This window comes from Polypterus senegalus, chromosome 1 (assembly GCF_016835505.1).
Source record: "Polypterus senegalus isolate Bchr_013 chromosome 1, ASM1683550v1, whole genome shotgun sequence".
Classification (NCBI taxonomy): domain Eukaryota; kingdom Metazoa; phylum Chordata; class Cladistia; order Polypteriformes; family Polypteridae; genus Polypterus; species Polypterus senegalus.
The window spans coordinates 41,397,609-41,420,524 of NC_053154.1; the positions used below are offsets into that span (position 1 = coordinate 41,397,609).

A 22,916-nucleotide genomic window follows, 5' to 3' on the forward strand; every position below is an offset into this window, starting at 1 on the left:
TCTTTTGTGAGATAACAAGGTTAACACATACATTGTGTTTAAAGTGTTGGTAAAAAGCTAAATAACCTTGAAAACAAAGTAATTGTTGGTGCCCAGTTAGTAAGAAAAAGATCTAACTGCAATTTAGAGAGTTGCATATGAACGGATTTGAGTCTCATGACAGATGAACTTTGAAGGAGGAAATGTGATCCTTACATAAGCGCCACACACAACATTTACGTGTACATTTACATTTTACATTTGTTTGCTTAGCAGACGTTTTTAAGCAAAGTGACTTACAAAAGAGATAGATAGATAGATAGATAGATAGATAGATAGATAGATAGATAGATAGATAGATAGATAGATAGATAGATAGATAGATAGATATAAAAGGCACTATATATAGATAGATATTCCAAAGGGATTTTGCTTCATACACGAGCAACATAATATATAAAGTCATAGTCAAAAACAATAAAAAGCAACATTACATAAATGAATGAAATAGGACTATACACATACTACTACTACTACTAATAATCTATACTAATAAAAGGCAAGGCCCTCACTGACTGACTGACTCACTGACTCATCACTAATTCTCCAAGTTCCTGTGTAGGTAGAAGGCTGAAATTTGGCAGGCTCATTCCTTACAGCTTACTTACATAAGTTGGGCAGGTTTCATTTCAAAATTCTACGCATAATGGTCATAACTGGAAGCTATTTTTCTCCATTTACTGTAATGGAGTTGAGCTCGAAAGCCGTGGGGGGCGGAGTTTCGTGTGACATCATCACGCCTCCCACATAATCACGTGAACTGACTGTCAACGCAGTGCATAGAAAACCAGGAAGACCTCCAAAAAGTGCTGAATAAAACATACATTATATAATTGAGAAGGCAGCGAAACAATAAGAAACGAGTGAGTGACATATACTACCATATTCATGAGTGCTGCTACTTCGGAAAGAAAGCAAGGTGCAAACCTAAACTTTAAATTAAGTTCATAGACAGGCTACCGCTAGCGTTTCACATGCCCACAGGTAATGCGGGATACAAGTTTAATGAGAGGACGCAGGATATAAACGAGAGTTTTGATCACTTTGTAACTAAGTTAAAATTGTAGGTGAAGGGATGTGCTTATGCAAATTCTGAGAGACTGTGTTTGTGGGGGATTGACAGTTAAGGCGGGTGGGGGAGTCACGTCATCATCTCCCCTCTCACCTCATTTTGCTCTGAGCTGAGCTCCGCGGCTAACGCCGTCTTTCGAAGCAACTTCGTCAGACTGCCACCAAATACTCACAGAAAAATCCACAAGTTAATACACACGCTGTCTCTAGAGTTTCTCCACACTGAATCCTCCAGGCACTACTTACAAAAGGTCACATTGACAATCGTGTTACGTTATTTTTAAAATCTTTCCTTTTCTTAGCACAAGCACAGCTGAGAAGCTTAGATGCATGTGCTCCATAACGCATTAAAAAATAATGCATTTAATCACACTTTGCATTACAAGCAAAGGGGAACTTCTGTCAATGCATGATTTCCTGGTACACCGATTACTTTGATCAGCGCATCCCGATTCATTTTACCCTCGCACCACCTTGGTTTGAGAAGAAGTCTGAAAAAATATGAGGTTAACACAGAAAAACATCACCAATTCAAGCTTTATGAATAATCGATTCGCCATCAATAATTGTTTTGGTAAAGCCATCCTCCTTCCATTTTATAATTTTTCCGCCACTAGCCATGATTAAATGAACGGTAAAAAGTAAGAGCGAGGGTGACTTATTTAGGCAGGCATATATATGACAGCAACACTCATGACAATGTTAATCATGTTATGTTATTATTAAAATGTTTCCTTTTCTTTTTCATTACTTCTTTAACACATTACTTCTCCGCTGCGAGGCGCGGGTATTTTGTCATATATATATATATATATATATATGAATGACCTCCAAAGAGCGCTGAGACTTTTGATATCATGAACGTGTGTACAAAAGGGGTCTCCTGCCCAGCAAAAGTCGAGCAGCCAGCGCGCGTGCATAGCTGTGCCGGCCTTTGAGACGCTGACTGCGCTTCTGCCTTAAGTCAAAGTGAGCACTTTGACCCTCCCCCTGAGCAGACAAGTGCAAACACGGGACCCCTTTTCTACACCGCGCTGAACTAATATTAAGGCGATTCGCACTTTCTATTTTGCATGTATACGATTATGAGGTCGTCAACTTGGATTATGAAGACACGCACACGAGTGGAGGACTGACAGTGCCATCTCAACCGATTAATGGCAGGGACGTCTCACCAGTCAACACAAGAGCCACCGCGACTGTCCCCAAAAGGTGCTCATAACGTCAACGAACACATCTCTCTATACTATATAAAAGAAAAAGGCAACTTTCCTTTCTTTACACCTTTTTTCCTTTTATCCCAAACCAAAGCCTTTCTCTTAACACTGCAGAGGACACAAAACTAATTTTCTTTAAATGCCGGTAAGGCACATTACCAGAGGCAGAAATTTGGACGGTCACATAGAAAATGTAATTTCTATACCACAGCCGTCGTGTAGCGCCTTTCAAAAGGGATCAACTACCAATAGATGATCCATATACATTTTAGCTGCTGTTAGTACTACTTACCTGTTCTGTTACACCGTCTTTAAAATGTAGTTTACCCGCAACCACTCCAGTAGGGCTCAATGTACCTGTACTTCTTAAAACGTTAATGTTTTACTGTTTAATAACTTATAGACTACATTTTATTATTTTTCCCTTGCACTCAGTGACCAAAGCTATACACACACATATAGACACATACATATATATATACACATATATATACCTGTGTGTATGTTTGTATGTATGTGTATATATATATACACACACACACACACATACATCATACATCATTAACACACTACTTCTACGCTGCGAAGTGTGTGCATTCTGCTATATTTATATATATATATATATATATATATATATATATATATATACCAGTATATATACACCATATCATACCATACCATATTTATTTGTTGAGCGCTTAAAAACACAGCATTACAACTGACCGAAGCGCTGTACAGTTACAACAAGCAGGACTAAAAGCAAAATATTTAAAACAAACATTAAGAGAGAATTAAAACAGAGATACTAAAAACAGGTCAGGGGACCAAATAAAATAGAGAAAATAGCAAAAGGCAAGTGGAAAATGAAACAGGTTAAGAATTAAAAGCCAATGTGAAGAAGTGTGTTTTTAGGCGAGATTTGAATGTGGCGACTGAAGCGGCTTGCCTAACCACTAAGGGCAGGGAGTTCCAGAGCCTGGGTGCACAGGCGGAGAAAGCCCTTTCACCACGAGCTTTAAAAAGTGCCTTGGGAACGGTTAGGAGCAGCTGATCTGCGGATCTAAGAACACGAGGGGGATTGTGACAATGGAGCAAGACACTCAAATAGTCGGGGGCTAGACCGTTTAATGCCTTATAGGTTAGGAGGAGAATCTTAAAATCGATTCTGAATCTAACCGGCAGCCAGTGTAGGGTTTTTCAAAAGGGCAGGAATTAGAGTAGTCAAGCCGGGACGTAATGAATGCATGGATTACTGATTCCAGGAGGTGGTTAGACAGAATAGGCTTGAGTTTGGCGATTCGCCTTAGATGGAAAAAGCAGGATTTTACTGTGCTGTTTACTTGAGCATCCATTTTCAGGAACGTATCCATTTTGATTCCAAGATTGGAGACAGACGGAGTTACTGGAATGGGAAGAGAAACGAGGCCAAGGGGTGGAGCCTGTTTGCAGTCGGGACTAAAAACAATGACCTCTGTTTTTGAATCGTTCAGGTGAAGGAAGTTTACAGCCAGCCAGTCCTTAATGTCAGATAGGCAGTTGAGGAGAGGTTTGGTGGAGTCAGTTGGCTTGAGGGAGAAATAAATTTGGCAGTCGTCAGCATATAGGTGATATGAAATTGCATGTTTTCTAAAAATTGCACCTAAAGGCAGGATGTAGATTGAAAAAAGTAGTGGCCCTAAAATGGAACCCTGGGGGACCCCACATGGGAGTGGGACTGATTTAGATGAAAAATCGTCTAGCATGCTGCGATAATAATAATAATGATGATAATAATAATAGTAATAATAATATTATTTGTCCCCAAGTTGGTAGTTACAAATCAGCAAGTAACATGACTGGTTTTCTTATCATAACTGAACATGAAATGCTGCTTGGACCACAAAAGTTAATAGGAAAACATATTTAAATAAAATGTCTACATGATGCACATCATGTTTATGACATGATAAATGTTTAATATTATAAACCTTTATGATATTAATAAGTTCCTGCATCATAACTATTTGTGGCCATACCTATCCCTAACCCGTACCCTAATCTCTGAATTGTAGTGGCTATAGCCTAACATCGTGCAGTGTTCTATCTTCAGAAATTCCACATAATTTGACAACTGTGTAATGCATTTGTTGACTGCTCTTGAAAAACATTATAATTTAATGAGTTTCAAATTCAAAATCTAACACAGCAAAATGAAAAAGTGTGGCACTGTGTATAATGTAAGCTAATGGTTAACTGATGTCTAAAATGTGAGTTCTACATTTAAACTGGAGAGGTTTTATTAAGCAAACTCATGCTGCGGACTGCAAAATGTCATTTGCAGTGATTCTTAAGCTTTAGCAATGTAAATTAGTTAAGCAAAGCTTATTTGGTTCCCATTTTAACATCCACCTTGGGTCTTTTTGTAACAATAGAGTTGGCTCAATAAATATTTAAATACTAAAGAAACTTTCTTTATTTTTCTTGGACCAGAGTATTTTTTTTACAGTTCTTCTCTCTCTCGCTTTGATAATTACGACTTTTAAGCCTTTGCCTCACTTTTGGGCCTGTACAGGTCGTAAGACAATCTGTTAAGTTTGAGACCAGGATGGCTGAGTTTGTGAAGCCTACCCTTCTATTGTAGACCTGTGATGGAGTGCAGGTCTAGCTTGTGTTTTTTGAGGCCTGCTCTCTTTTTGAGCTTTATAGCAGACAGGATCAAACATAAATTGTGATAATTTCCAGGACCAAGACACAAAGAAAAACTCGTAGATTCAACACAGACAGTCACTATATCAAGATGCAAATGCCGTAGTAAGGATTTGAAGCAGCTGCTGTAATCGCTTGTCACAAAGGAAACGTAACACCCAGGCCCACAGTCACTCGTAGCAAACCCATTTGGTGTTGCTAGTTAAGAGAACTTGCACCTGAATCTTTGGAATGTAGGAGAAAAGCACACAAGACAAAACATGCAAACTCTACACAAAATGTGTCACCCAAAAGGGTTAGTTGCCAATTGCTATACTGTATACGTATCATAAAGGTAGCAGGATTTTTTTAGAAATGTTTTTTTGAAGTTGCCCTCAGTAAAGTAAACAAACACACAGATCATACAATACCTTCCACAACAACCATTTCACAAACCAGAGTGTCACAAAATTGTCAACTGCTTTAGGCAGTGAACACAGTCAAAGTAACAATAATAACCTGAATAGTAATAACTGCCACCAGAGTGCATTCTGGGTTGGAATCCCATGCCCAGTCCTTTGTTCTTGTCGAGTTTGTACTTTTCCCTTTTGCTCCCCTAATATACTGTATGCCAGCGTACCTCCCACATTCCCATTCTCAGGTTAATTTCACTTGGCCCCATTATGAGTAAATGCAGGTACTTGCATTTGTGCCTTTTGATGGGCTGCTGCCATGTCCAGGGTAGGTCCCCACTTTGTGCCTGCTTTTGCTGGGTGAGGCTCCAGCTCCCTTGAGATCCTGAGCTGGATTAATCCGGTCTGAGAGTGTATGCATGTGTAATAATGCGTCTTCTAAGCATGATGGTGGAGTGTTTAGCTGGGAGTCCTGGTTCTGATTCTTCTCCTGGTCACTGTGTGTGTCTGGTGTTTGCTTGTTCTCCCAATATCAGTGTGATTTATTTCTGTCCCAGGTACACCAGTTTTCCAGCCCACATGCCAAAGACATGCACACTAATTTCAGCAATACAGTTTGGTTTCAGATCACCAGCCACAGGACCCAGACTCTTCTCAGTATCATTGGTGACCCTAAATGTCTTAGTGTGGTCCCCACTGGATTAAACATATTTGATGATGGATGGACACTTTTGTCTTTTTATGTTATTACAGTTCAATATGATATTTAAACAACAGGCCATCATTCTTTTACTAATGAGGTTATTACCTGTTATAGCCAGCGTACCAGTCATTGCAGCTTCACCTTCTGTGTTTTTTGCCCAACAGGTGTAAAGACCTGAATCTTCCTTTATGACATTTATGATTTCCAAGCTGCCATTTTCATGTTTAAAATACCTTGGGTCACTGGTAGATATCAGCTGGTCATCTTTAAGCCTGTGAACATTAATTCAGAATAACAAAGGTTAAGACTTTGTATGTCTGTGTCCAGCCTGCGATCAGAAGCGTGCTGCTCATTGTTTCAGTCACATAATTATAAATGAATGAAGACATCGTCCAATAGCTCAGTGGTCCTCTAAAAGTTCAAAAGGAGTCATATGTATGTTTCTGACCATTAATAGACACATTCCTGCACTTCCCGCATGAATCTGAAAATTCTGTCCAGTGCTGCTTGTAATAAATTAAACAAATAGGAGCAACCCTCAGCATACTTAGTTCTAGGATCGCGCCCAATATCTGATATGCTTGTAGTTTAAAAAATGGAGGCTAAGTTTGGTGATAAGGCGCAACTTGTGATGGATGGATGGATCATTGTGTCTCCTACCATTTCTATAGACATGTTTTTATTGAAACTGACCTGCTGTCCAGAAATCAGTAAAAACAAAGCTGGTCAAAAGAGAGAATAACCAAAATTCCACACTATGAAATTCACAAGGCTGGCACCAAAATGTTCTTTATTTTGCAATAAATTAAAGTTAAACATCTGGCAGTCGAGCAACACCGATAAAATGTAGTAGGACCATGCTGTCCTTTAATATATGGAGATTGGCAGATGTCTAATTAGATGGCAGCACACTGTCCCTGACTGGGCAGAGCACGGCATTGAGGCTCCTTGAAGATGGGTAGCTCAGGCAGTCAGCACTGTCACTGAGTTTGAGTTTAAATCCTACGTCTTGTCTGTGTGGACTTTGCCTGTTCTCCCTGTATCTGATGAATATTTATCCAGGGGGGTTTCTCCCACAACCCCAGAAATGTGCGGATTAGGATACTCCTCACTTCCAAAATGGATCTGTGTGAGTGTGGGTGCATACTCAAAATGGACCCTGTGATGAACTGGCACCCTACTCAGGGCTGTTTCCTGCTTTGTGCCCTGTGCTGCACAACAGGCTCTGCCCGCCTATGACTCTAAATTAGAATAAACAGTTTTTTGGAATTTTTGTTACATTAAGTACGTAGTTTAGCAGGCGATACAACTCCCCAGGGGCTAAAAGATCAGATAGTAAATCCCAAGGCTTTAAGTTCTGTCGCCATTACTGTCTCTCAAAGAGATTTCAGTGTTTTGGTGACCTCTGCTGGCTTGTCATATCTGGCCACAACTAAGGAAGTTAACTTCCATATGAACTCTAGGAAAAGATAATGATGTAGGGTTCTGGCTTTGAGCAGGAGCACTGAGTCTTCTTCCCATCTTTCCTACTCCATGATTTGAATTCCTTCTCCACAGTTCCAAGGAGCAGAGGCAGGCTCAACGGTAACCACAGTCATAAAACAGACGTCTCATGCTGTGCATGCTCTACTGAGCGGCCTCTGTTTGAGAAGATGCTGTCAATGAAACTACTGCCTAGTTTTTAGAGATGGATTTGAAGGATAAGGAGGTGTTTTTATTTGACTCAAGACTAGCACAGGGTGTAAACATGGAGCCATCTGGACTGTACGCTTCTGGTTTAAACGCATCCGTTATATGAATTTTAAATATGAGCCAGGCAGTGCAACTCACGTGGGCCAGTGGTGCTTGCCAACATGGAAACAAGTGTACTATGCACTTTTGATTTGAATGAAGGGGCAAATTAAGCAAAAAAATGAAAATTAGAACTTTACACTTAGACCTTCTTCATGAGACCCAAATGCAACATTCAGCCAGGCCCTTCAGCTCAGTGCATTCCTACCTCATCCACCCATACATCCTCATTTGAATCTGATAATTCAATTTAGGGTCCTGGAGTGCCACAGCCTATCTATCCAAGGCAGGATGGTGTGCCACTCCATTGAGGGGGCACTCGTCACTCATTCACTCACTCACGCTGGGATATTTTAGGGTAAACTATTTGTGTGGCTTGCACATGTTTTGGAATGTGGAAGAAAATGAGACAGTGACATGTAGACATCAGGAGGATGTGCAAACTCAACACAAACAAGGACTGGCAAACCTGGTGCCAGCCAGTGAATCCCCACATTACATTTGAATATGAGGGTCGCTTGGCCTCAACGTTCAATTCAAGGCCATTTCCTGCATGCTAGCATCTGCTTGTTTTTTGTAAGACTCTTGATTATACATTATAGTCGTTCACAGTCAATGTTTACTTGCTCATCTCTCAAATTGGGTGTTGATTCTTTATTCAGCAGCAATTGAGTGTCAGGTGCCAATGACTCTTCTCCAGCCTCAACAGTTTGAGCAAAGCAGATGGTCCCATTTAAGGTCATTGCCATCGCTTTCATTTCTTCTTTCTTTCTCCATGTGCTCAGTGGTCTCTCTATTAGTCTTTCTTGATGGAGTCCATCTGAAAGCAACATATGAGTGCCTGTTCTTGTCACTTCAGTACATGGCCTAGCCACCTCCAGTGTCTCTGCTTCACTTCATCAATAACGTTGCTGTTACCTGTTCTTCTGCTGATTTCCTGGTTGGTGATATGCTGTTCCCAGTGGATTCTGAGGATTGGTCAGAGACACTGTCCTTCAAACCATCTGAGTTGGCTTTCAATTTTCTTGTTAGTTCTCCAGGTTCTTGTTGTATGGACGTGGACTGAGCATACATTAGATCTATAGATCTTCAACTAGATCTGCTGAACTGATGACTCCCAAGCATTCTGGAGTCTGTTGAAGGTTTGGGCTGCCAGACTAATTCTGCTGAAAATCTCTCTTTCTGTGTTACTTAAGGCTTATATGTATGTAGCTGCCCAGAAATTTAAAAACTTTCACTTCTTCCAGCTCCACCCTATGCACTGCTGTCTTCATTACACTTTTGGTGTTAACCTTCATCCTCTTTGGTCTTGCCAGCCTATATCTTGATTCCCACAATTCCTGAAGTCTGGCTCAGTCTGTCTGTCTTTTCCTGGATGTCACTCTGGTCATATATGAGAAGGATAATGTCCTTCTGTAGTGTTGTAAGACCCCAGATTATTCTCTTGGTCTTGTCCTTGATGGCTTTCTTCATCAGCCAGTCTATGGCAACAAGATTCTAATGCAAGTAAGTCTTTATTTGTATTGTGTCCTGTATAAATAACTAGCCATAACGGCTTGTCCTACCATCGTGGAAAGAAGGCTGCAATACTGGGCAGGTACACAGATTATAAGGACAAAAGAAGGATAAGAAATGTCATTGCGTTAGTAGACTTCTTACACCCTTCTATGTGTAGATGTGACTTGTAGACTTAAATGCTTGAACATCGCTGTTAATTGAATTAAATAGCATATTTAAATCAGAAAATACTTCCTTTACTCAAAGTAATGGGCAAACACTCTATCTTCTTTGTGAATTAGTTATCCTTGCTTTTCTGTATCAAAAAAGTTTACCTTAACATTTGCTCTCAAGGTTGCTGCAGACCAAATAACATACAGTGTGGCTGATCAGCTGTTAAAACTGGTGACGATAAATAAATGTAAAAAAATCCAATGTTTGCTGAGCAGTGGAGATGGAGGAGACCACACACATGCTTGCATGGCAAAATGTAATGCCAAAATGAATGAAGTTAATACTGTTATACACACAAAGATCTGCATCAGCCTGAAATATTAATGTAGAATATTCAAATTGGAGTTTCTGGTGCATATTTAAGACTACCGACATGTTCACTGCATTCATTTCCACACGTTGTTGGGACTATACACATGAGATTCAAAGGTGTGAAATCTCTATAGTGTGATCCATGTGCCATACATAGACAGTAGGATAATAAAGCTGGATGTGGACCTAAAAAATATGATATGTTAGGCACATAAGTATCACTCCATTATTATATGGAGTGGGAAAAAAAGATCAATGCCACCAAGTGCAGAGTTTTTGCTGATGGCATTGTGTTGAGAAGTGATGAGGAGGTAGGAAGAATGGAGTAGGTTTTTGGAAGATAGAGGATTAAAGATAAATGGGAAGAAGACAGAATGACTGAGGGTTAATGGGGATCAGAATTCAGAAGTTAGCCTGAAGGGAGAGCTACTGAAACGAGTGCATCGAGATACATTTCTAGGATCGGTGGTAGCCCAAGTTGGAGAATTAGATGCAGAGACAACCCATGCAGTGGAGTGTTTTGGAACAATTGGAAGTATCAGGAGTATGGTGTGATCGACGAATTAAGGTGAAGGTTAAAGGTAAGGTCTTTAAGACTGTGCTAAGACCAGCAATGATATATGGAGATGAGACTTAGGCAGTAAAGGGAAGAAGTTAGTTGTGGCAGGAATGAGAATGTTGAGATGGAATGGTGGCATTACTAAAAAGGACAGAATAAGAAATGAGACAATGAGAGGAACAATAATAATGGGAGAAACATCTACAAAAGTACAGGAAAGTAGATTTAAATCTATATTCTTTGTTTCTAAATGTTTTCTGGGGCACAAACGTATACAAAGTGATGCAAAATCATAATCTTGTGGAGCAGTTATGCTTAAAACCAAATGGCTTTTAGTGTTTTGCATACTGTAAATGTGTAAATCTTTTGAAAACATTTAAATGAATGTTGACAATCCCCAGGGTTCTTATAGTATATCCATGGATCAAAATCTAGAGGTGTGATTTTGGGTAAAATGAACAGGTTTCCAGCATTTTAGAATACTATACTGATACTTGTGCCAAGTTTCATTTCGACAGAGTGATTTATTTTTCAGTTATTGTGCTCACAGTCTCATTCATATCTTGACACTCACATAGACCAGCATCACTTTGGAAGTGCTCAAATTGAGTTCAGGGATGACTAAAATGAGTACATCTGTTGAAAACCTCAAACGTTTGTTTCCATCACAATACTTTTCCTAAATGCACATACACAATAATAATATGTTATTGATAAAGAAGAACAAAAGAGCACATACAACTTTAACATAAAGGTACAGGTGTGTACATTGATGGTAAGCAGCATTCATGTGTCCTTCAAACAATCATAGCAAGTTATAACCTCTGACCCTTTACATCACTTCTAAACACATATTTATCACACTATGGTATTAATTTGCGGTGGTATGGTGCCATGGCCCACCTGCCAAGTTGTTTTGCCTGCCTTTGGTAAAGTCATCCCTGATGGAGGATCGCAGGAATCATGGGAAAGAGGGGTCCTTTCATCAGATTGGATGGCCCAGCACTGTTTCAGCCGTGGAGTGGCCAAACGGGGGCGGCAGCTTGATGGATGAGGTCTTCAGGACTCTAAAAATATCCAAATCTTATTATGTGATATCATCTACTGTTAAATTCTGCTCCGTACTTCTAAAAGTTTTTTTTTTATGCTGTATTGTGGATTTGTTCTGTTCTGTGTATTGTATTGTATTGTATTGACCCCCTTCTTTTGACACCCACTGCACGCCCAACCTACTTGGAAAGGGGTCTCTCTTTGAACTGCTTTTCCCAAGGTTTCTTCCATTTTTCCCTACAAGGTTTTTTTGGGAGTTTTTCCTTGTCTTCTCAGAGAGTCAAGGCTGGGGGGCTGTCAAGAGGCAGGGCCTGTTAAAGCCCATTGCAGCACTTCCTGTGTGATTTCGGGCTATACAAAAATAAACTGTATTGTATTGTATGGTGACACAGAGCAGCCCTTCCAGCACTATACCATCCAGCTGTAGTCCTGCTATTAAGAAGTTTCCCGACCTCTGTGTGTTCTCATTTGTTTCTTCACACTGTCTGGAGTTGCACTCTGTGTAGTGTGTGCAAAAGAACATTAGAACAGTTGTTACAAGAACAGGCCATTCAGCCCAAAAAGCTTGTCCATCCTATTCATCTAGATGGTCCAAAATAACATCAAATCGAGATCTGGAGGTCCGTAAAATCCTATATATCCTAAATATTTGGTAATTTATTCCACGTGTTTATGGATCTTTGCATAAAGAAATGTGTGAGTGTGAGAGTCTGCGTGAGTGTGTGTGCTGGAGTTTGCCCTCTGATGGATAGGTGAATCTTCTTGGCTCCAACCTTGCCAGTGTAGGTTATTCCACTTCTCAAGCGGGACCTCAAAAAAGTTCAATTAACAGATGGATTGCAGGAACTCCATTTCCATTAACTCACAAGATATGTATATAGACAAAAATAAATAAAATCCAAAGGCCTACCAGTCCACATCTGGCCGAGGTGACCCAAACACTTCACACTGTATAAAGACCTTCTGTCCTTCGACTGCAGTGTAGTTCTGATCAAGGTTGGTAAGGATTAGTGGAGCAACATCTGTTGGTTCAAAGAGTTGTCAACATCATTTTTAGTATGATCCAAAGCTATAGAGCATATTATTTTGTCTAAAGTCATACATTTCATCAGCATAACCTCCAATTCCTGCAATCTCAAGTGGTAAAGCAATTGGACAATGCAATGAAAAGTGCAAAATATGGGAAAAAGAAAAATCATTCATTTAAAGTAAAAGATTGTTCAAAATGACATATGGAATTTTATATTGATTTAACATTTTCATGATTTAAACAATGTGCATAATTAACTAGAAAGCAAATAACATGTGAAAATATAACATTGTAAAAACTGTTGACTATGCAGTAAATGTAAGGACATTGTGTGTAAACTGCTAGAGACCCGCTTCTGTAGTACCGTGGGCAGTTTAGGCCACCTCACTAAAAAAAAAGACATGAAGCCATGCAGAGGAGAACAACCAAGTGCATCCTGGGACTAAAGGGGATGTTCTACTGCAACAGGCTCAGTGAATTAAACCTCTGAGTCCGCAGTAGAAGAGGCTGCCAGCAATTAGCCTGACCAGCACCTCTTTTATGATGTTGGAGCAGAACCCACACGGACATGGGATAAACATATAAATTTCGCATAGGCAACATCTGGGCATGGGATTTGAAAACTTAAGAAGGTGGATCGATGAAAGAAGAGTTCTAACTACTTTCCCACCCACAAATAAAACTGATCTAGCAGAATTCTTTCAGTTATATAGTCAACTGCTTATTTAAGGACACCAGTGGGAATTTCTGCAGTAATGCAGACGTTGTATCAGTCAAGCAAGATGAAGAGACATCTGAGCTGAAAGGCAAAGTTCTCGATTCACCGATCAATCGACATTGCAGTCCTCACCTGTGGTCATGGGTTGTGGGTAGTGATCTAAAGAACAAGATGACAGATACAAGCAGCAGAAATGAGTTTCCTTTGCAAGAGTGTCTGGGCTCAGCCACAGACATGCCCAGAGGGAAATTTTACTCTTCAAAGGTTGATCTTTGATGGCTCAGGAGACTTAAAAGAGATTCTTATTTACATTTCATTTAAGAATCAGCTTTGTCACATGTGTTGCTCCTACAATTCTTTGGAAAAATAGCTTTAGATGAAAAAGAGACATGAGATACAATTAAGGTAAAAGGAGTCAAAATTGAGAATTTGGTTTAAAACGCTTGGTATATTTTGTGAGATCTCTTTCTACTGTAGTCTTGTTTTAATCTCTTTCAAGAGTTTATATGTTTTTATTGCACTGATGCCTTTATTCAAGCTGTCTTACGACATTTGAGATATGATCAGTTACATTTCTATTGTTTTTCCAATTGGAGCACAGGCAAGTGAAGTGACTTGCTCAGGGTCACTCAGTGGTGTCAGTAGTGGGATTTGAATCCACAATCTCAGGATTTGAAGTCCAAAGTCTTAATTATTGTGCCCCAAGCCTGCCTTTCTCCTAGAATGAATATGATCTAATTGGTGAACAGCAATATACTGTAAATTAGAGCAACTAATAATATTTTTCAGTACGTTTCCATGACTACAGTTTTGTAATCATAGTGAAGTGTTTCATTACTATTGTCCATACATTTCACCAACTGTTATTGAGTACACAATGCAAATTACTTTGAGATTGCAAAAAACAATGTCAAGGTGCTACTTAGAAACTATGAGCCCATTGTGTGACTTTGCTGAGATCTCCGCTGAAACTCATGAGGAGACACTTATGAAACCACTAGGTTAAAGCATGTAAGAGAAAAATCTGAAGAGAAAGACAATGTCTCCATTTAATCTCTTCCTGATCTCATTATTGTCAAGGAGAAACCAAAAAGATATTAACGAGATTTTGTTTTTGATTTTTCATTCCTGTGGGTGGGGTGTGGAGTGCAGAATTTCAGGAGGAGCTCAAAGCAGAACCACCAACCCTCCCCATCGAAAGGAGCCAGTTGAGATGGTTAGGGGGTCCGATTAGGATGCCTCCTGAACACCACCCTGTGGAGGTGTTTCAGGCATATCTAACCGGTATGAGAATTTGGGGCAGACCCAGGACACGCTGGAGAGATTATATTTCTCATTTGGCTTGGGAACACCTCAGAAGACTAGGACAAGGAGGCAGGGAAAAGGGACGCCTAGGTACCTTGTATAGACTGCTGGCCCTGAGACCAGGATAAGCAATAGAACTTTGATGGATGATGAGAGATGTTAGAAGCACAAGGTGATACAGCGCATTGCCGCACCCACCACATTACAAACCAACTCAGGATCCCAGATTAGGACCAGAGTGCAGCCATGCAATGGGTGACACCTCAGCACCAACTAGTTCAGATTGTGAGCATCTAAAAAATTCTGCTGAATTATGTATTTGAAATGGAAACCTAGGAAATGTTTAAATACGTAGTATTTGGAGGACATATGGGGAGGGCTTAGTTATTAGCTGACCAGACAAGGCTAGTGGACTAAATGCTTTCCTGTTGTATGCTCAAGTTTTTATAGATTGGATTAGGCAGGTAGAAAACAATTCATCTTGTAAAATAAAAGCATGTTACAAAAAATAATAATGTATTACAAAAGAAAATATCATTCCATTGGTTTAAAATCACAATGGCGTCAGTGCCAACTACACTAAGAGTAAGATAGGAAGCAATCAACGGTAAAGAAGAGGAAGTAAATAAATAAGCGTGTGAAGCAATGCAAGTGGTGGGTGCAAAAGGCTGATAGAGAAACTCAGCAGGTGGAACAACAAAAAGGAGCAACTGAGTGAGTGTTAGGAAAAGAGAGACTGAGAGGAACAAAGACACCGAGAGAGACCCCTTCTCATTAGTAAATGGGGCAAATGATGTCGCCAAATTACACATGTTGTAATAATCACATGGACAAAAAAATGCAGTCATAAAATATCTATAAGGGAAGGCAGAATGGAGATGTGTGCTGAAGTCTCAGTAGCCATTGTTGCTGCCTCTTGGCACTAGAACCCTGGTTACATTCCATGGTGGGGTGCCAAATATGTCAAAGCTGCTTGTTCTCACCATATTTATGCCTCCTTTGACAGGTCAAAGTTCTCATTGAGCGAGTGAGCATACATTATGCCTGCTTTGTGTGCCCTTTAATGGACTGGAATCCCATTCATGGCAGGGTCTTGTCTTGTACACATTCCTGCCAGAGTAGTCCTGACTCACAGATTGATGGCTGGATGACTGGAGTCTGGAATGACAATAAGCAGTAGGTGCCAAGACATTCCTGGATACTTACTTTTTACCAGTATGACAGCATTTGCAAGTATTGTGCCATATTTGTTGACGGCTTCACATTGGTAGACGGCGCTGTCGTCTGGATGTGCGTTTGCAATGATGATTTTATTGTCAGTCAACACTAAGTTCCTCTTCTGTGCTTCTGAAACCAAAATGTACAAAATTAAAGTGATCAGCATGCCAGTTTTTATGAAGCAGAAAAATAAACGCATCAGAAATATGCATTTGTTCATCTAGTGTACCATTAAGGGGTCTTCCGTTAACTTTCCATTCGATGGTAGGTCGTGGTTTGCCACCAGCTTCACATTTTAGACGAACTTCACTTCCAATGGAGTAGATGGTGCTCTCTGGCTTATATGACCATTTAGGAGGTTCTAAAATGTGGAGGATAAAAATGAGAGTTTATAACCTAAATTAACAGCAAAATAATTCAAATACAATCTCTTCAATAAAACTATTGCATAATTATGAAAATGTACAGAAGCTTATTTCTGCCAATGAAAACTAAATTGTATTATTTTGCAATAATTATTATGTTATTTTGCAAAAGAATCCCATTAATTCCCAATAATTATTGCATTATTTTGCAAAGATATTGTCTGCTTCTTTCAGTGTCATTGAACATATGGGGGCTGGGTGGTCTCGTGGCCTCCAACCCCTGCAGATTTGATTTTTTCTCCAGCCGTCTGGAGTTTTTTTGGGTTTTTCTGTCCTCCCTGGCCATCGAACCTTACTTTTATTCTATGTTAATTAGTGTTCTCTGATTTTAATTCTTTTGTCTTTTTTCTCTTTCTTCATCATGTAAAGCTACATCATTTGTATGAAAATGTGCTATATAAAGAAATGTTGTTGTTGTTGCTCGGCTAGAGAATTAGGGGCTAAGCATTTGTTTAGCGTGCCAGCAAGGAACGAGAACTGAACAGATGTTACAGGCATACACTGTACATCTAATCCTACATGTGCTGAGGGGTACATTTAATCTGCCCAGTTTAGAGTCACAGACAGGCAGTGACTGACCCAACAGCACTGAGTATAAAGGCAAGAAGCAAACATGATAGACGATATGCTGGTGCTTTGGAGGGTCTAACAGCACACACAATAAAAAAAGAGAGCTCTGCATGCAATCCAGTAACAGAAACTGATACAGTGTCAGTTTAATTTAATTGAGCTAATTGGTGTAGACATAATTTTGAAAAAAAACTTTTTTATTTGCAATTATGATGGACAGGTTGACAGATGAGATTAGACAAGAGTCCCCGTGGACTATGATGTTTGCTGATGACATTATGATCTGTAGCGATAGTAGGGAGCAGGTTGAGGAGACCCTGGAGTGGTGGAGAGTTATGCTGTAGAGAGGAGAAGAATGAAGGTCAGTAGGAACAAGACAGAATACATGTGTGTAAATGAGAGGGAGGGCAGTGGAATGGTGAGGATGCAGGGAGTAGAGATGGTGAAGGTGGATGAGTTTAAATACTTGGGATCAACAGTACAGAGTAATGGGGATTGTCGAAGAGAGGTGAAAAAGAGAGTGCAGTCAGGGTGGAATGGGTGGAGAAGAATGTCAGGAGTAATTTGTGAAAGATGGGTATCAGCAACAGTGAAAGGGAAGGTCTACAGGACGGTAGTAAGACCAGCTATGTTATATGGGTTGGAGACGGTGGCAGTGACCAGAAAGCAGGAGACAGAGCTGGAGGTGGCAGAGTTAAAGATGCTAAGATTTGCATTGGGCGTGACGAGGATGAACAGGATTAGAAATGAGGACATTAGAGGTTCAGCTCAAGTTGGACGATTGGGAGACAAAGTCAGAGAGGCGAGATAGTGTTGGTTTGGACCTGTGCAGAGGAGAGATGCTGGGTATATTGGGAGAAGTATGCTAAGGATAGAGCTGCCAGGGAAGAGAAAAAGAAGAAGGCCTAAACAAATGTTTAAGGATGTGGTGAGAGAGGACATGCAGGTGGTGCGTGTAACAGAACAAGATGTAGAGGACAGGAAGATATGGAAAAAAGATGATCCGCTGTGGCAACCACTAACAGGAGCAGCCGAAAGAAGAATTATTTTGTAACAGGATGATGTGATGGCGTAACAGCCAGTGTTCATACCCCAAATTTTCAGGGGCTCAGGTTGGGGATGAAAAAAAGAGGATGGATGTTATTTACTTCATTGCACATGAAGGACTTAACTGTTGATAACTGAGAAGTATTATTGAAGTATTTACAGTGCTGAGTGTTAATACAGGTAATCTCATGCAGTTAAGCACACTCACTGATTCCAATCAATCCACACAAACACAGGGAAGACATGCAAACTACAAGCAGGCCCTGGTGCTGTGACAGAGGAATGCCAGCTCTTTGTTTAAGTTAAAACAATGAACTTTAACTGGGTTAAAACTAAATGTATCCTTTTACCTTTTGTGCAGTTCTTGTCGCTTCATTGCTTGCTGCTCACACAATTGATCTCTCCCTGGATGACACGAGCACTTGTGCACGCTGAAACTGACTGCAGCAGGCAATATCTTTTGTGAAATAACAAAATACTGTTGCAAAATAATGCAATTGTAAAATAATGCAATCAAGTTTTTGCAATACTCTTCCATGACTATGTGCTGAATACGTTGTATGTGGAAATTAAAATAAATAGTGTATGAGTGTCAATGAGAAACCAGCCACAAATTCATCAATTTGTTTTCTAATCAGCTTACCCACTTAGAACATAAGAAATTTGACAAACGGGAGGAGACCATTCAGACCAACAAGCCAGTTTGTCTAGCTAATAGTTAAGCTGTCCCAACATCTCATCCAGAGTCTTCTAAAAGGTTGTCAAGGTTTCTATGTCAACTTTAGCTAGAGCATTCAGTGGAAAATCACAGCCATTTACATTTACATGTTTGGCTTATTCATTTAGCCAAGGAAACTAACAGCATTTCTGATACAATTGGTTCCATTTCTTTTGGCTTTCCAATTGGAGCACAGGCAGGTCAGGTGACTCACTCACAGTCATATGGTGTCAGCAGTGGGATTTGAAGTCCAAAGCCTTAACCATTACACCACACTTTCATTAAATAACACACACACACATATCACTCGCATATTATTTTTGCACACATTCCTGCCCTACATGTCCTTGATCCGTATGGTTAAGAAAGGCACCTCTTAGATTTATGAACTGTTAACATCCTCTAAATGAAGATGGATGACAAAAGTCACAACTTTCCTGGGAAGGGCTGATCCTACTGTGCAGCCAGTGCTGCCGGATTCGGTTCTGACCCCCACAACCCTGAATTAAGCGAAAATGTCTTATTACATCTGTATGATTTAAAACTAAGCTTAGAAACCACCAGAAGCCGAGGTTACTGAGTTCCTATTCCACCTGTAGAACAAGATGGTTTATAGTTTATTCAGATTTTCTTTTTTTGAATTTCTCTCTCTAAGGAAGTTTTCAGTCTTGTTTTCTTTTACGGGAATTGGTATTCATCCAGAAATGTAATCTTGAGTGGCAGCTGGTCAATTGGAACTGCCACGTCAATGTCCTGTACTGCTATGGATTTCAATAATTCTCGACCAACCAACTTGGAGAAATACCACGTGCGGTTGAATGGACTTCTCCATTGAGGTACAAGTTAAACAACGTAAGACTGTGCTATGAACAGCGGTCTGCTAATCGCTTGATTGGTACTTTGAGATTTGAAGTGCCACATGCAGCACTTAAATATGAGAGTGTAACAGCTGAAATGCAGCCATTTTGTCATTACATTTCACATCGCCCTTACCAAATGTGATCGGGAGCCGGGCACAGACAGGCAGACATGTTGTAATTCCACCACCACACGTTTATTTACAATATATTTACAAAGTTAATCAGTGCACACAAACCACAAGTCCCCCAAAGTTCAGGCCTCTCACACAATGCCTTTCTTCGGACCACCTCCAATCTCCCTTCTCCTGCTTCGTCCTACTTCCACCCGACTCCAGCCTCAACTCCGGGTGTCCCTGCTTCTCTTCCCCCCAGCATTTCTTGGTGTGGCGGAAGTGCTGAGGTCCAGGGTTCCCAAGGCATCGGGGTGCCCCCTGGCGGTGACAACGGGCCCCTACAGGGTTGGGCTTCCAAGCCCTCTACTCGTGGCCCCCAAAGCAACCAGGGTGGCAGCCCCCACGTGGTCCGAGGTGGGCGCACGCCCTCTTCCGGTCCTCCAAGGCATCCCGGCCGGGTTGTCGCCCCTGGCATCCCTGACACAAAGCTGTATCTATAGGCCTATAGGTAGAACGCATTTTGTCAAGAATACTGCTCTCATTCAGGAAGTTAGAAAACAATTTTAAGACATTTTTTTCTAAGATCTTAAAAAAGTAAAGCAGAGTTTTTTAAATATTTTTTTCTAGAATATTACAATGGGATATTTCTTATGAAATAAATCATAATAACAGTTATGGTGGGCGGCTGTGACTCTTGCTCAGCTTGGATGCCTGGATAACAGAAGGACTGGGAGAGAGGCATTATCTTCCCCCCTAACGCAAGAGAGCAGCCCCTCTGGATTGCATCAGGGCCACAGGAATGGAGCTTGGAAGCTCAACCCTGTTCATACTCGTGGCCACCGCCAAGGGGCACCCGGATCATTCTAGAGCCATGGACCACAGCACTTCCGCCACGCCGGGAAGTGCTGCAGGAAATTCATCAGGGTGCACCTGAAGCACATGTGGGTGCAACATCAAAGGGGCCGCCTCACTCCATTCAAGGAGTGGGGAGGCAGAGGACAGAGCTTGCAAGAGAGGAGTGGAGGAGTAAGAAGAAAGGAAAGAGAAAGAAAGGAAAGTAAAGAGGACTGTGAACGATTTGTGCATTGTTTGGTGCTGTGTGTAGGAGACAGCAATAAAAGTGTGTGTTTTGGGATGTTTTGTCTCGGTGTCTGTGTCCGGGCTGAAACTTCATACAGCATAACAGATACAGCAATTTTCTTCAAAATCAATCCAAAGAAAACAAAGAAACAATAACAATGCAAAAGAAAACGCAAAACCAGAGAACGAGAAAATAAAGAGAGACATGAAAAAATCAAATTTTTTAAATATAATAGAACAATGAATAGCATAAAAGAGTCAATCATAGGCACGACATGCTTATTCTAAAATGATGTTAAAGAATTCTTGCCATGTGTTAAAAGTTTTTGGCATAACCTCTAAGAGAGATTTTGATTCGCTTACCCACTGAGTCCAGTCTGTGTGCTGGTAGCGTGGTCTACAATATTAAATATTACATATGATTTCACTCTAATATCGCCCTTAATGGATTAAGAATGACTGTGGTACATTTGCTGTCTGAGACGTAAAAATGTTTGTCCAAAATCATGTTAATTTAAAGCACTCGGGAAAACAAGTGGCCTAGTGATGCTGAAGCTAGATGGCAACGTTCGCAGGTTGGGTCATGCCCTGGGTACATTTTAGACAATTTTAAAAGAGACAAATGTGAGTGATGGAAGATTTTTGGCTGAATTATGGAATGCTTAGCACATACAGAGCTAGGAGAATTCCCTAATTCTGTGTATGGCTGACTTCCACTCCTTTTCTAAAATGCTGAATGAAGGGTCCCATTCCCACTGTTCCCTAGGCTCTTTGAAGCACAGATTATTTGAAATATTTTTAGATGTTGTTGAAATGTTGTCTGAGTCTTCATCAAGACTAACAAGTATGGCCAATGGGATAGATATGGGTGTGAAGTGTAGAAAGTTGGATAGGTTTCTTAGAGCAACGTTTATAATTTGTATGTAGAAAAAAAATGAGTACCATATATTCTGGTCTTGAAACCCAAAAAATCGATCATAAGATCAAACCCTGACTTATACGCCCGTTTAAGAATACGACACTTCATTTTCTTTTTTTTTTTACATCTCCTTGCCTCCTCCAATATCAGATCAGTTTCTCAGACACATCAAATTTTGTTGCAGCAGTGCAGTTACCAATTTCTTTTACCATTTCAATGTCTTTTCATTTAAAACCAGCTTCATATTTTCTTCTGATTGAACGCACCATCATAGATAAGGGATGCTCTTACGATAAACGTGTATGAGGGTGTGAGATACAAAAAGCACAAAACAGTGCAAACATTGCTTCGGAATAGTTTGGGGTATTACCGTGTGGTCACGTAGGCACAATACATAGAAAAAAAAAAGGCAGTGTGCTCCGTGGTTACTCTCTCAGGTGGCTGTTAGCATATCATAATCTATTGGACCAAACAGCGTGAGTTTTCTGCATTCGACTTATACGACCGACATTATAAAATACCGGAAATTATACAGTAAAATCAAGCCCCGACTTATCCACGGGAGAACTTAAACGTGAGTATATACGGTAGATGGAAAGTTAAATTTGGAGCATATCCATTTATAACACGCAACTATATTAATTATAGAAGAACCTTCACTCCTGGGTTTTATAAGAACTATTCTACCTTGAAATGTATCCTGCATTGGTTTCATATTCTAGGTAGCTGGACGACTGGATTGCTGGTAAACAGATGATAGTTAGTATTGATTGGATCACAGAACAGGGCACACAAGCAAGATTTACAACAAGATTTGCTTTGTCTTGCAAACAAGGCTGGTATAAATTCATTAATTTCTTTGAATTTCCAAAACTTTATTGCATGTATTGCAACCAGTTCAGGGGATCACCGTGCCCCAAATCCCAGACTCACTTACATTTAACACAGTCACAGGTTCAGTTACATTCTGTTTATTAAATATAGTACTGTACCTTAAATTACACCAAAACACAACTGAAGACACACACAGATATCCCAATGTCTTTCCCTCTCCTTGCACTGAGCTTTGTCTTCTGCCTCCTGATGTGGATTCCCTGGGTACGGCAGAGCGGCTCCTTTTAAATTGGAGCTGGGAGTATTTGTGGTGCCACGGCATAGCCCATAGGAATCACTTCCAGGTTAAGAAGAATTCTGCAAGAGTGGGGCCCATGAATCCTGGCAGCACACCCTAACAGCATCTATGGAACCCAAAAGAGCTGCTCCACAGAACTACAGTTCCCAGCATACCCTGCACGTGTCTGTATGGGTGCTGAAGCTCAGGTACAGTGTCATCTAACATGCTGGAGGAACAGATAGTCCAAGT

General features: G+C 40.4%; 1 protein-coding gene across 4 annotated transcripts in view; it reads right to left on the bottom strand.

Annotated features, from left to right (window-relative positions):
- Positions 1-22,916, bottom strand: part of chl1b (cell adhesion molecule L1-like b) — a 150,906-nt gene that overhangs the window by 40,574 nt on the left and 87,416 nt on the right. For all 4 annotated transcript variants that reach the window (XM_039747883.1, XM_039747860.1, XM_039747876.1 and 1 more), the window contains 4 exons: positions 16,051-16,182; positions 15,810-15,950; positions 12,461-12,572; positions 6,213-6,379 (listed from right to left, as the gene is read on the bottom strand). In XM_039747883.1, coding sequence (XP_039603817.1) covers positions 6,213-6,379; positions 12,461-12,572; positions 15,810-15,950; positions 16,051-16,182 — 552 coding nt within the window. The remainder of the gene's footprint in view (positions 1-6,212; positions 6,380-12,460; positions 12,573-15,809; positions 15,951-16,050; positions 16,183-22,916) is intronic.